The sequence below is a fragment of the Apodemus sylvaticus genome, chromosome 7, assembly GCF_947179515.1.
Source record: "Apodemus sylvaticus chromosome 7, mApoSyl1.1, whole genome shotgun sequence".
Classification (NCBI taxonomy): Eukaryota; Metazoa; Chordata; class Mammalia; order Rodentia; family Muridae; genus Apodemus; species Apodemus sylvaticus.
The window spans coordinates 113,035,449-113,049,054 of record NC_067478.1 but is presented as its reverse complement, the minus strand read 5'-3'; the positions used below and the strand labels follow the sequence as shown (position 1 = coordinate 113,049,054).

At 39.9% G+C, this 13,606-nt stretch overlaps 2 protein-coding genes and 1 long non-coding RNA gene across 7 annotated transcripts in view; 2 read left to right on the top strand and 1 right to left on the bottom strand.

Annotated features, from left to right (window-relative positions):
- Positions 1-13,606, top strand: part of LOC127689375 (nucleolar and coiled-body phosphoprotein 1-like) — a 568,994-nt gene that overhangs the window by 76,156 nt on the left and 479,232 nt on the right. The window lies entirely within an intron of this gene.
- LOC127689378 (uncharacterized) overlaps positions 1-13,606 on the top strand; it is a 30,352-nt gene that overhangs the window by 7,640 nt on the left and 9,106 nt on the right. The window contains exons 3-7 of one of the 2 annotated variants that reach the window (XM_052189014.1): positions 280-304; positions 3,995-4,108; positions 8,412-8,467; positions 9,231-9,255; positions 12,483-12,596. In XM_052189014.1, the coding sequence (XP_052044974.1) occupies positions 280-304; positions 3,995-4,108; positions 8,412-8,467; positions 9,231-9,255; positions 12,483-12,596 (334 nt within the window). The remainder of the gene's footprint in view (positions 1-279; positions 305-3,994; positions 4,109-8,411; positions 8,468-9,230; positions 9,256-12,482; positions 12,597-13,606) is intronic. The other variant, XM_052189015.1, reaches the window with a different exon arrangement.
- Positions 6,406-13,606, bottom strand: part of LOC127689380 (uncharacterized) — a 211,744-nt gene continuing 204,543 nt past the window's right edge. For all 4 annotated transcript variants that reach the window (XR_007978895.1, XR_007978897.1, XR_007978896.1 and 1 more), the window contains exon 5: positions 6,406-6,574. This is a non-coding gene — a long non-coding RNA (uncharacterized LOC127689380). The remainder of the gene's footprint in view (positions 6,575-13,606) is intronic.

Sequence of the window (13,606 nt, the reverse complement as noted above, 5' to 3'; positions counted from 1 at the left end):
GCATGTTGCAGTGTGACTTAGAGAACACTGGGCAGAGGACAGACAGAGAGTTCTAGTTAATGTGATTTTGACATAGGAAAAGTGGAAAGTGACATGACTAAGAAATTCCAGTTTTCTGTGACACCACCACAGAATGTGCTAACACATAATCTTTCACTTGAAAATACTTACCTATGTTGATTGGCATTTAAGACAAGTTGATAGGTTTTTCAAAGACCCATGCAAACAGAAACTAGTGTGACCTACACTGCATACTCTTTTCTCTCCTTTAAATTTCAGGAGGAAGTTAGAAAACACCAACGCGGTATGTATTTCCAAGTCTGTTAAGACACATTTTAGAAACAAATTGTGTAAATATTGAGTATACTTATATTTGAATGCAACACTATAATCTAAGCTACCTCTTGGGAAGAATTTGGAATTTGTTTTTAAAAACAGTAGTTTCCTAACTTAAAAAAATAGGGTGAGGCCATTTGTTTAGACTCATAGGATCCAGGTATGATCCCTGGACTTAGTTTGGAATGGTGCATACTTGGTTGCATCTAAACCCATTTTTATCCATGATAGGCATCAGATTATACACTCTAATCTCCAGTGAGAACCTCTTGAATTACCATAATAGGATACATATGTTACCTACAAAGTATGAGTTTATACTTCATCACATGTTGTGCGTTCATTTCTGTATGGTGGTGCTCTAGTGAAGAATGAACCAGGGCATAGAGACGAGTGATGAGATTATCCATGCAGATCAAGACACTCTGTGGAGCAAGGACTTAGTGATGCCTATATTCTATCTCTCCAGCATCTGCCTTTGGTAGATCAGAATCACAGAGACCCCAGAAACAGCCATGACTACCACAGTGGGCAAAATCTCAGGGCTTTGCTCCTCTTTGGCAGCAGACATTCACAAGCATGAGAGGTAGAAAAGCCCACATGCCTCTAGTCAGATCACAGATTCTGAGAATGGGAGCCCGGCACCACATAAGGAGAAGGGTTGTGTGATTTTCACACAGGCTTTTAACATACATGGGTCAATTCAGTGAGAATGAAAAAAATGGGAAACTCTTTCTCCTTAGGAAAGAGCACACCATTGTTTATGCAATACCAAATCCTCAGCTATGAAAACATACATACAATACACAAGAATAACCTTTGGCAGTCTCAGGATGCTCCATTTATGTAATTAGGAACAGAAACACACATACTCATAAACGGATGTAGTATCAGTAATGCAAACAGTAGTCATTATTTGGAAGAAGACAAGGAGAGGTACATTGGCATATGGTTTGATGGTTTGTAGTGAGAAACAGACATGGGATATAGGATGTAACTGTTATATCAAAAAAAGAAATTGATAGTTTTAAAAGAAATAAGTGAGTATGATATTTTTGGCTTATTTTGATATTATATTATCAACATAACTTATATTTGGTTTAAATGATATTATTTGGTTTATTTTGTCACATTTTGTTGTTATCTCTTAGAAGCATGTTATTAATTTTTTGTTATGAGAGTCAGAAAAGGGAGTGGATCCAGAAGGGACTGTGACAGTGAGGAACTGGGGGGAGGAGAGAAAAGAAAGTATAATTAGGATATGTTACTAGAAAAGAATCTATTTTCAATGAAAGCATGAAAAATTAAAAATTAAAAACACTGTGCTGCCTGGGTAGTGGTGGCCCACATCTCTAATCCCAGCCCCTGGGAGACAGAGGCAGGTGAATATTTGAGTTCGAGGTCATCCTGGTCTACAGAGTGAATTCCAGGACAGCCAGGGCTATACAGAGAAACCCTGTCTCAAAAAAAAAAAAAAAAAAAAAAAAAAAAAAAGACAAAAAACAGAAACAAAACAAAACAAAAAAATCAAAAAAAAAAAAAACCCACCCACTCTCCTGTGAATTCAAGATATTTAATAGAACAACAATAAAAGTACTACACATAAAAAATAATGAAAAGATTTGCATGTAGACAACATTCGTGTGAGCACAAATTGCCACTCACCATGTGGACAGTGTCCTCAGGAGCTCCAGGCTTGGCCTGGTAGGCATCTGTGCTGACTTGGATTTTTAGAAATGGATTTAAAAGACAAATTGCTTACTTTAGGTATATGAGTGTTTACCTTTGTGAACATATGTGTAGCACTTGCATCTACGGTTCCTGTGTAGCCTCAAATTGCCTGTTGGGTTCCTTAAAACTGAAATTACAGACAGTTGTATCTCTAGCTGATTTTTGCATGCTAGAAAGAGAAAGAGACCTATGTCCTATACAGAAGCATCAGGGAATATTAACCGCTGACTGATCTCTTTAGCCCCTGGCATCAGGCTCTGCAGTGTGAGCTAGACTCTGAGATCCAGGAGGACTTCTTTCAAGGTGGTCAGACCCCATACTGCTGAGAATGTGAGCATTCAGTGGTTCTCTGTAGGCAGCAGTTAGGAGGAAGAAGGCATCATTATTGTGAACATGCTGAGCTTGGTTACGTATTACCTAGTTTTTATGTTATATGTTACATGACCTGTGCTCCAGAGAGCTTTGTTAAAGAAAAGCTAGTTTTGGAGGGTGTCTGTGGCTCAGTTGGAAGCCATTGTTCAGTTTTTGGTGTACCATTTCTAAAACATGAGTTTGATCATCTATTATGCATAAAATGTACTGTGATGTGGCAATTTTATAAACCAGACCTTCAGAGGTATAGACATGAAATTTATAAGTTCAAAGTCATCTATGTCTACATAGTGACATTCAGACCACCCTGGTATAGGGAAAACGTCTCTGAAAAACAGAAAGGAAGAAGAGAGGAAGTGAGGCTCTGTCACTTGTCTCTGCTGGCTGTGTGTATGGAGGACTTTGTGCAAACAGAACTTTTATGAGGAATGAGTAAACAGAATCTTGTATGCACACAAACAGGTGGAAACTCTGCCAATCTCTTAAATGGACTTAGTTCAGGCTATCCACACAGAGTCAGGGAGCATTTGTCACCTACAATGATACCAAGCTGCCTTTCCAGTCCCTTCCAGTTGAGGGTTTGTTTATCTAGGTGTGGCCAGACCTCTCTTTTTTCACACCTTCATGTGAGAACTGGGTTGGACTCACTTGGAGTCTGAGTCATCACTGGGACATCTGCAATGATTGGTACCTTCCAATTTTGTTCCCCAGTGATAAGACTCAGTCACTGAGAGGCAGATGACAGTGTGAGGATGGTTGAGGAAGGCCCTATTTACTAATCCAGGAATCACACAGCTTCCTTTGGGTTGAAAGGTAGAGCATGTGTATCTTCAGTTGTTTCTGTCTAGGAAGATGTTCACTGAGGCATGAATGCAGCTGTCTTTGTAACCTTAGGTGAAAAGTGAGAGGTTTTCACAGCTTCTTACCTCCCTGCATCCCATTACGACAATACCATACATTGTCCATGAGATGTAATCTATGAAGCTGGACAGAGAAAGAAGAGTAAACAAGTGTTCGACAGTGTTGTGGAATAAATATATTCCTGGCTCGGGGTACGATTACTCCTATGTAGCTGAGGTCTTCTGGCATGTCACAGACATTGCAGGGCACTCCAGCAATGCCGTTGCTTTGTTCTAGCCTCGTGAGTCTTATGGGAAGTCCTTCTCAACCAACTAAGAAGAAAGGCTTCAAGTCATAGTGGAGAGTTGGAGGGTGAAGGCATTGCATGTGTGTCCCTGTGCCCATATGGCTCTAGGAAGGGATAGAGTGGTGTCCATTGAGCATCCACCCACATGGCATGCTCAGACATGTGGCTTTTCCTTCTGTGTTTTCATATCCATCTATATTTAGGCTTTATCTGTGATTCCTGTGATGTGCATTCAGTGCCTAACTGATTGTACAGTACATGCATTGATCCTCCTGAAGCACCAGTCTCACTGATGACTGTACCTAGAACAAGCAGTCAGATCAAATGCACAAATATTCAGAGTTGTTAGTTTCCTCTCTTTTTCTGCCAAGAAGTTGACACGACTTTCTCTTTTCACTTCAATCCCAGTTTCGGATTTATTAAAGAGAATTGAGCAGAAGCAAGCCATGGGGCCCCAGTATGGAGTAGGAATGCAAGCCTTTAGTGGTGCTTCACCTGAAACAACTGTGAAGAAAGAGAAAGGTATTGTGGGAACTCTTGTCTAATTCTGTATAGTGGCTGATAATTATGTTGTTTCATATCTCAATTTATAGATACCTTTCAGGCTATTTTTTCCTATGTAGACAGTGTTGATCTCTCTCTCTCTCTCACTCTCTCTCTCTCTCTTTGTTTTTTGATACAGGGTTTTTCTGTGTAGCCCTGGCTGTTCTGGAACTCTCTCTGTAGACCAGCCTGGTCTTGAATTCAGAAATCCACCTGCTTGTGCCTCTCAAGTGCTGGGATTAAATGTTTATGCCACCACTGTCCAGCTCAATGCCAGTATATCTATGTCTGTAATTGAAATACAACTGCAGAGCTTTAAAATGGATTCAATGTTTGGTCTTTCATTCAATAGTATGAACCAGTGTAAAACTTTCACTAATCTTACATGAGTTGGTAGAGTTTCCCCTGGTATAGACAGGAATTGGGAAAACTGCCATCTAATACCTTCTCTCATACATAGATGATGTAAATTGATTATAGCAGATCTTTCTTTTTTTATTATTGAATATTGTCTTTATTTACGTTGCCAATGGTAAAACCTTTCCAGATTTCCCCTGCTCCCGAAAGACCCCCAATCACTCTGCCTCCCACCCCCTGCCTCCACGTATGTGCACCTCCACCTGACCCACTCTAACCTCTCTTACTCGATTTCCCTTTGTTGGGACCTCTATTGAGCCTATGCCTGACCAAGGACCACTCTTCCCACTGATGCTCAACAAGGCCTTCCTCTGCCCCATTTTTGGCTGGATCCATGTGTACCCCTTGTTTGACAGTTTAGTCCCTGGGAGTCCTGGGGCATCTGGGTGGCTGAGATCATTGTTCTTCCCATGGTGCTGTAAACCCCTTCAGCTCCTCCAGACCACCCACCAGCTCCTCCATTGGAGACCCCACACCCTGTCCAATAGTTGGCTGCTAGCATTTGCCTTTCTATTTGTAAAGCTCTGGCAGGACCCCTCTGGAGACAACCATGGCATGCTCCTTTTCGTTTACACTTCTTGTTCTCCATAGTATTGTTGGGTTTTGGTGACTGTTTACAGGATATATCCCCAGGTAGTACAGTCTCCGGGTGTCCTTTACTTCAGTCTCTGCTCCACACATTTTCTCCCTTATTGTTCCTGTGAGTATTTTGTTCCCTTTCTCAGAGGAACTAAAGCATCCTCACTTAAGTCCTCCTTCTTCTTGCGCTTCCTGTGCTGGGTGCCTTGTAACTTGTTTATTTTGAGCTTCCCTGAGTACATAGTATGTACTTACTAATAAGTGGATGTTGGTCCAAAACACACTATTAGTGTGTTCTATTAAGATTAAGTTACTTCGATCAGGATGACACTTTCTAGTTCCATACATTTGCCTAAGAATTTCATGAATTCATTGTTTTTAATAGCTGATTGTACTCCATTGTGTATATATACCACAGTTTCTGTATCCATTCCTCTGTTGAAGGAAATCTGGGTTCTTTTCAGCTTCTGGCTATTATAAATAAGGCAGCTAAGAACATAGTCGGCCATGTGTCCTTATTATATGTAGGAGCATCTTCTGGGTATATGCCCAGAAGTCGTATAGCTGGGTCCTCATGTACTACTATGTTTAATTTTCTGAGGAATCCCCAATCTGATTTCCAGAGTGGTTTTACCAGCTTGCAATCCTCCCAACAATGAAGAAGTCTACCTTTTCCTCCACATCCTCTCCAGCATCTACTGTCCCCTGAGTTTTTCATTTTAGCCATTCTGACTGGTGTGAGGTGAAATCTCAGTGTTGTTTTGATTTGCATTTCCCTGATAACTAAGGATGCTGAACATTTCCTTAGGAGCTTTAGAGGCATTTGAGTTTCCTCAGTTGAGAATTTCCTGTTTAGTTCTGTACCCCATTTTTTAATAGGGCTATCTGATTCTCTGGAGACTACCTTCTTGAGTTCTTTGCATATATTGAATATTAGCCCTCTATCTGATGTAGGGTTAGTAAAGATCTGTTTTGTCCTATTGACTGTTTTCTTTGCCTTACAGAAGCTTTTCAGTTTTATGAGGTCCCATTTGTCAATCCTTGTTCTTAGAGCATAAGCCATTGGTGCTCTGTTCAGGAACTTTTGTCCTGTTCCCATGTGTTCAAGATTCATCCCCACTTTCTCCTCTATAAGCTTCAGTGTGTCTGGTTTTATATGTAGATCCTTGATCTGCTAGAACTTGAGCTTTGTTCAAGGAGAAAAGAATGGGTCAATTTGCATTTTTTTGCATGCAGACCTCCAGTTGATCTAGCACCATTTGTTAAAACTGTCTTTTTTTCCACTGGATATTTTTAGCTTCTTTGTCAAATATCAAGTGACCATATGAATGTGGTTTCTTTTCTGGGTAAATGTCCAATGACTCATGATTGAAGGTTGAAGTCAAACCAGGTAACAGAATTTCTCATCTTGTTCAAGTGGCAAAGTCCCCAGAAGTGGTCACATTACCCCTGTGTTGAGATAAGAATGAGGAACAGATCCCATTAAAGATGGGGGAAAGGGCTGGTTTATGTGCTTTACCTCTTACAGGTGCACAGTGCTCATAGTGCCTGGGGTGCTTGTGCCTTGCATGTCCTTGTGTTGTTTGTACACAGTTTTCCCTGGAATAGTCACTCCTTTCAGGCTGTGATACTACAAACATCCAGAGTTTCAGGTTCAGTGAGTAGCACTACATTTTAATTGTGCCCTATCTAAATAATTTTTGCAGTTGTTATTATAGAATCCCATGAAAGAAACAGCATAAAGAAGTAATTAATTTTTCAGTGTAATATAAGCGTATAAACCATGACCATAGGGAAGTTATATAAATGGAAATTTGTGGCAGAGTCACATTACAAATGGTCCAAAGAAGTAATGTTATAAAGACCAGAAAACTGCATCTGTATATACAAATAAAAGACATTTAGATTACCAATTTTGCAATATACTTCCATAAAATGTGCTCCACATTTGATGAATTATTACAATTTACCTCTTTTTAGTCACATTTTCCAAGATTGTATCATTCTTTACATTTGAGGAATAATTTAATGGAATACAAACCTTCACTTTTATATAGTTGTGTACAAATTACTGGATGTGCAGATGGCCCCATAGGTAAAAACACTTGCTGTGCACACTAGTACCTTAGTTCGAATCCCCAGAACACATTTAAAAAGGGGGGATTTCTGTGCACACCTGTAACCCCAGCACAGGCAGGGCAAGATAATGGGGGATTCTAGGTTTTGCTGGATTCTAGTATAGTTCCAGCATCCTCAAGAGACCTTCATTGAAGGAAGGAAGAGGAGGAGTCCTGAAAAAGTAGGATTGTTTTAATTCACACTTTTTTTTTCTTAGAGAATTTAATCTGACTGCTTTATATTATTCTATCCTCCATTCTCCCTAGTCCAAATATCCCATGCTCTCCCTTCAAATAAAAGACCTCTTCTATGACATCTATTATTGTTACATGAACACTTAAGTCCATGTATTGTTGCTCTTAAGTTTACATGTTTAGTGCTGCTAATTTGAAATCAAGATATGAGGAGTGTTCACCCCAGAGAAAACTGATTCTCTCCCTCTCTCTTCTCCTCTCCCCCTCTCCCCTCTCCTACTCCCTCTGTCTTCTGCCCTTTTCCTCCCCCTCTCCCCTCTTTCCCTCTCCTCCCCTCTCCCCCTCTCCCCGTCTTCCCCTCTTCCACACTCCTCCCTTCTCCCCGTCTCCTCTCCTCTTTCTCTATAATCATTGTTTGCCTATAGCATTTGATCTCTGGTGGTAGGTCAATAGACACTGGCATGATGCAGGCACTCTTTGAACAACTGTATTGAGATTTCTTGTGTTTATCATCTCTTTCATTTCTAGAAATCACTATCTAGCAGCATATGTCCTGTCCCTCCATCTCGTATAACCTTTCCACTAATCTTCCAAAATGTTCCCTGAGCATTTTGACATGTAGGGGTTATGTTGAGATCCCAAAGTTTGTCCTCTAACTTCCCCATGTGCCTGCGAATGTAATACATGTGAAGACTTGTATTTCCTCTTATACATCAAAGACAGATTATTTCTGCTCTGGGTTACTACTCTCTGGAAATGTAGCAGCTCTGTTACTCCTATGTCTCTTTGTCTTTCTTTGCTTTAATTTAGCTTCAAGGGAAAGCAGTTCAGCAGCAGCCCAGCCATCATGTTCATTAGGTCTAGTCACATGTGTTAAGTTCTTGTACTTTTATCTACACCAGGCAAAGATGCTGCAAAAGTCATAAAGAGTACCCCGAGCTAACTGTCAGTGTCTTTTCCCCTTGTCTTACCAGAGAATTCTGCCTCATCTTCAGTAGTTGAAGAAAAGACATCAGAGTCTATGACGAAGGTAAGAAGGCCTTTCTTTTCTTTAAGATAGAAAAGTTCCCTTGGTGATCTTATGTTTCTTTCTGTCAAATTCCCATTAGAACAACAAAACTGAACAGTGACATTGTGGGTATTTGAGATTTAGCTTAGGGAAGAGGAAGAAATAAAATTTTATGAGCATGCCCCTGACTGAATAGAGTATAAATCTTCTAGTGTCAGGTAACAGAGTTTGTGTTCAGAAACCTTTTTATCTGAATAAACATGTCCCTCACTAGTTAAATGGTATGTAATATTTATTCAAAAGTTAAGAGGCATATCATCTATAAAAATGTATGTTTTTCCTGAAGGTTTGTCTCCTACTTGTTTCTTGAGTCTGTCATCTAGATTGAGTTTGAGTTGTTCCCCAAAATTATGTAGTGGGAGGCTTCATGCTTTGAATATATGAATATTGAGGGTATAATACATTTACATCATGGGCATCATGCAAATAATTGGAGCCCCCATAGAGGGATTAATTTCACAAAACAGGTTATTAAGTTGGTCTGCCACACAAAGGTGCTCTGATCTTACCTTGAGTCAACATAAATGTGCAACATATTAGTTTTGGCCACAAAGTGCCTAGCTAGGGTTTTCCATGACATCATATAAAGTATTATAAAAGTTTTTTTCATGTCTTTTTCCTATTCTACTTTACACCCTGCTGTGTCACAGGGTTACCAAGGAACTATGCAGACACAACTCAGCATGACTTGAACCTCAAAGTATTTTCTTTCCTTTAAATATAGGTTGAGCCCAGACGATTCAAAAACTGTATGTATTATGGAATTTCTTTCTCAACATACATTTTAGATAAGAATTGTGTAAATACTAATTGTTTTTTGTCTGGTACACTAATGTGACCTAAGATTTCTATTGGGAGTAAAACATGGGTGTTTAAAGGGGGAAAAGTAATATCCTAAGTACCCAGGCATGGCTCTGTGTCTACAATAACTGCATTCAACTCTAATGCCTTTAGTTCAGGGGAATTTTGTGCATCAAGCCATGACTACATAGTTCCCCCCCCCCCAAGACAGTTATCCCCATTACACAATCTACTTTCCAGTCACAAAATTATCAATTCAAAAAGGATGATACATATTTTATCTACCAAAAAATGTGTTTTAACCTCACCATACCGATATGTGATACATTTATTTCTTTGTGTAGTTCTCAGGAGATTCATAACACAAAGTGTAGAGATAGGTCATCTGCCTCTATAGCCATTGAGCACAAGAAAAACTTTTTACTTCATTAAGGGCTCAGCAATCCCTGTGAGAGTGTTCCAGCTTCCTAGCATCTGTGTGCAGTAACCCAACCTAGTGGATCCCATACACTGACAAACACCAACAGTCAGCAGAAGCCTGGCCTGTGCTCTTTATCTGCAAGACATTTACACATATGGAAGAAAGAAAAGTCCACATGCTTGATTAGATTTAGAGAGTTTGACTATAGGAAGACACTGCATTAAAAAAGTAGGTTGAGTGTGTTTGATAAGTGGACTTAGAATAGAAATGGCTCATTACAGTTAGAACTGGTGAAAAGGCTTAACAGATTAGACAACATCAACATGATCCCAAAGATTGACATTATGGGCAATTTATGGACAATGTCTACTAAGAGCTTCAGTCAGCCCTTGATTATTGACAGGTGATTTATTATTCTTTTTGACTTAGAGAGAGAGAGAGAGAGAGAGAGAGAGAGAGAGAGAGAGAGAGAGAGAGTAAGAGAGAGAGTGAGAGAGAGTAAGAGAGAGAGAGAGAGAGAGAGAGAGATATCTTTAAATGTGATCTTAAATTTAAGTTCCACTATTACTTCTATCCCTGGTGGTCAGTCTTCCTACTGTCTGCTGGTGAGTATGAGCAGTCAGTGTAACAATATAGGCAGCTATGAGTTATATAGACAGAGTTTGGCTGGGATGCTCTGTGTGTTAAAGTGCCTTCACAGTCAGGCCTTTGACATGAAAAGGATTAGTCACATAGAGCTAATATCGCAGGATGTATATTCCAGTGGGTTTATTGCATTCCTAGCATGTAAGAGGTCCTAGTTTTGATGCCACTGACTACAATATTCACCCATGTGGGCACATTTGTGTGAACCCAGTTCTCCCGAAATAGAGTGAAGAGAATCAGAAATTCAAAGCCATCTGCTTTTTTGTTTGTTTGTTTGTTTGTTTGTTTGTTTGTTTGCATAAGCACTTTAAGCCTAATCTTGGATTAGAGGTATTCTGGAAATATCAAAAAGCACATATAAGGTGTGGCCTTGCATAAGCATTTTAAGCCTAATCTTGGATTAGAGGTATTCTGGAAATATCAAAAAGCACATATAGGGTGTGGCAAAAAATGTGGTATATATACACAATGGAGTACTATTCAGCCATTAGAAACAATGAATTCATGAAATTCTTAGGCAAATGGATGGAGCTGGAGAACATCATACTAAGTGAGGTAACCCAGACTCAAAAGATGAATCATGGTATGCACTCACTAATAAGTGGATATTAACCTAGAAAACTGGAATACCCAAAACATAATCCACACATCAAATGAGGTACAAGAAGAACGGAGGAGTGGCCCCTTGTTCTGGAAAGACTCAGTGAAGCAGTATAGAACAAAATCAGAACAGGGAAGTGGGAAGGGTTGTGTGGGAAAACAAGGGGAGGGAAGGGGACTGATGGGACTTTCGGGGAGTGGGGGTCCAGAAAAGGGGAAATCTTTTGAAATGTAAATAAATATATCAATAAATTAAAAAAAATGTAAAAAAAAATAAAATAAAAAGCACATATAGGGTGTGGCCTTGAGGCAAATGCCCTCTGGAAGAGGAGGTTTTAGAAACTGGTGTTTGATGAATCAGAGTAGAGCAGGTATTGCATAAACTTAGTGTACCAGTTAATGTCCCACACTGCCCTTCCAGCTGCACTTTATCTGGGTTGTCCAGAGTTGCTGAGGATGTTTTTTGGTCTAAAAAGCCACATGCATACATACCATCAAAATGCCAGACCCCTTTTTTTGCCTGGTCATGTTGAAGAAATCAAGGTTTAGCCAATATAAGAGAAGTTTTGTTTTTCCTAAATCTTCTTATGTGATAACTTGATTTTAAAGTATTTGGAGTCTAAGTACTTCTGAGAAATATACAGGAATCTATAATCCCTGGTGATCCAAATCATTCACTGGTAGGCAGGTGACAGGTTGAAGATGCAGAAGGAAGGCCAGGGATCTCTACTCCTTTTGGATCAAATTCCAATTTTGAGTCAGGGATTAAAAGATAGAAACCCTCTCTCTGAGGCTGCTTCCATCAGAATTTGGTCACAATGAAAAGAATATAAACAATATGGTAGCCGAAGGTGGGAAATAGGAGGTCATATAATATTCTCTATTTCCCTGCTCCTCTAAGGCACTGGCATATGTTCTCCATGACGTGTAAATAAAATAAAATAAAAAATGAAAACTCAACACCAATCATGCTCTCTGTCCTGCATCCAGTGGAGTGCTCACTCTGAATTCAGTCACCAGGGTCTAGGTGAATTCCTATGGTATTTAACACACATCATTTCTGATAAACATCTGGCATTCAACAAAGAGCATTTCTGCTGTACATGTGCTTTCCCTTATGGTTTAGCACCTTTTAAACCTGAAAGTCTCCTGGGAAGTCCTTCTGAAACTTACATTGTTTGAGAGAAAGCATGAGGAAAAGAGGAATTGTATGCACAACATTGTGTTTCTCAGAAGGCTCTGGATCCCATCTGGTACCTGCCCATATAACACACTCAAGTCCTGCTGCTCCTCTTATATTGTCATAGGCACACAAAGGTGCACATTGCCTGAGGTGTCTGTTTAATGCTTAATCACAAAATATGGTGACCTTCCTGAAGCACCATTCTGACTCTGATGATTAACTGGAAATGGGAAATGAGATCATTTTTACAAACACAAGCATGATTAATTTTCTGTTTTGCTCCCATAAAGCTAACATAACTCTCCCTATTGTGAATGTATTTCCAGTTTTTTCTATCTTGGAAAGATTTTACAAGAAGGACCCAGGTCCCTCCCAGACTCCGGAGGAACCTCCAGTTCTTGAAACTACTTCCAAAGAAATAGGAAAACCAAGAAAAAAAGGTACTGTAAATACTGAGGATGTACTTCAGTTATCTGTAGAAGTCTATTATCTTGTGTACATTTATAAAAATGTAAAAAGATTTAGCATATTTTTAATAAGTGAAAAATGCTAATGTATCTATCTCATCAATAGAAATAACAACACTAAAATGTGCAAGTGTACTTAAAAGTCACTTTGGCTGTCCTTGGATAACATGAACTAGAGGAACGCTGAAGCCCATGTTGGATGAGCCAGTGTGGTTTCACCTGATGTAGGCAGGTCTAGGGGAGCCACGTTCTATACTAAGTACATCACCTGTGGTGATATATATGGATCAGATCTGTAGACTCTCAAGAGTGCAGGTGAATTATATAAAAATGACCCTTCTTAGTCAGGGTCAGTGGGAGAGGGTCCCAGTAGTGGTCGTGTTACACTCTGTGTTTGGGAATAGGAGAGAGTGGTCAAGAAATCCATAAGGACAAAGAAAAATGGAAAGTTTCTCTGATTTTCCTCTTTCAGAGGCATAAGGATAAGCAGTAGCTGTCCATGGAAATGGTACCTAAAATATCTCTACCCCCTTTATCAAAATACTTTGAAAAGAAAAACAAAACTACTGACTTGACTGGAACCCATGAACCTGTGTGCCTAAATAAACAGTCCTCTGATAAGCTGATTATCCCAGACATTTTGTCACCATGCTGGATCTCAAGCTAAGCCACACCTCCAGCCCACAAATGGTTTTAAGCTCCCTGCAGCTACAGTCCCATGGTTTACCAGGGTCCCTGGAAGGAACTCTAGGGATAGGGAGCAGGGTGACTAGAGAAACAGGAAGCCAAGACGAACTTCCTGTTCAAGGCTCAAAGTTTAATGCAGGTCTCCAAATATATATAGGCAAGGCAAGACAACTTCCTCCAAAGGTAGAAAACAGGTCTGCAGAACTGGTTCTGCTTGCTCTGCAGGAGGCTGGAGGCTGGTGGCAGCTAGTGTCCTTGGAGAACAATGGGCTTCACCTTGGTGAGAGCTCTTCACC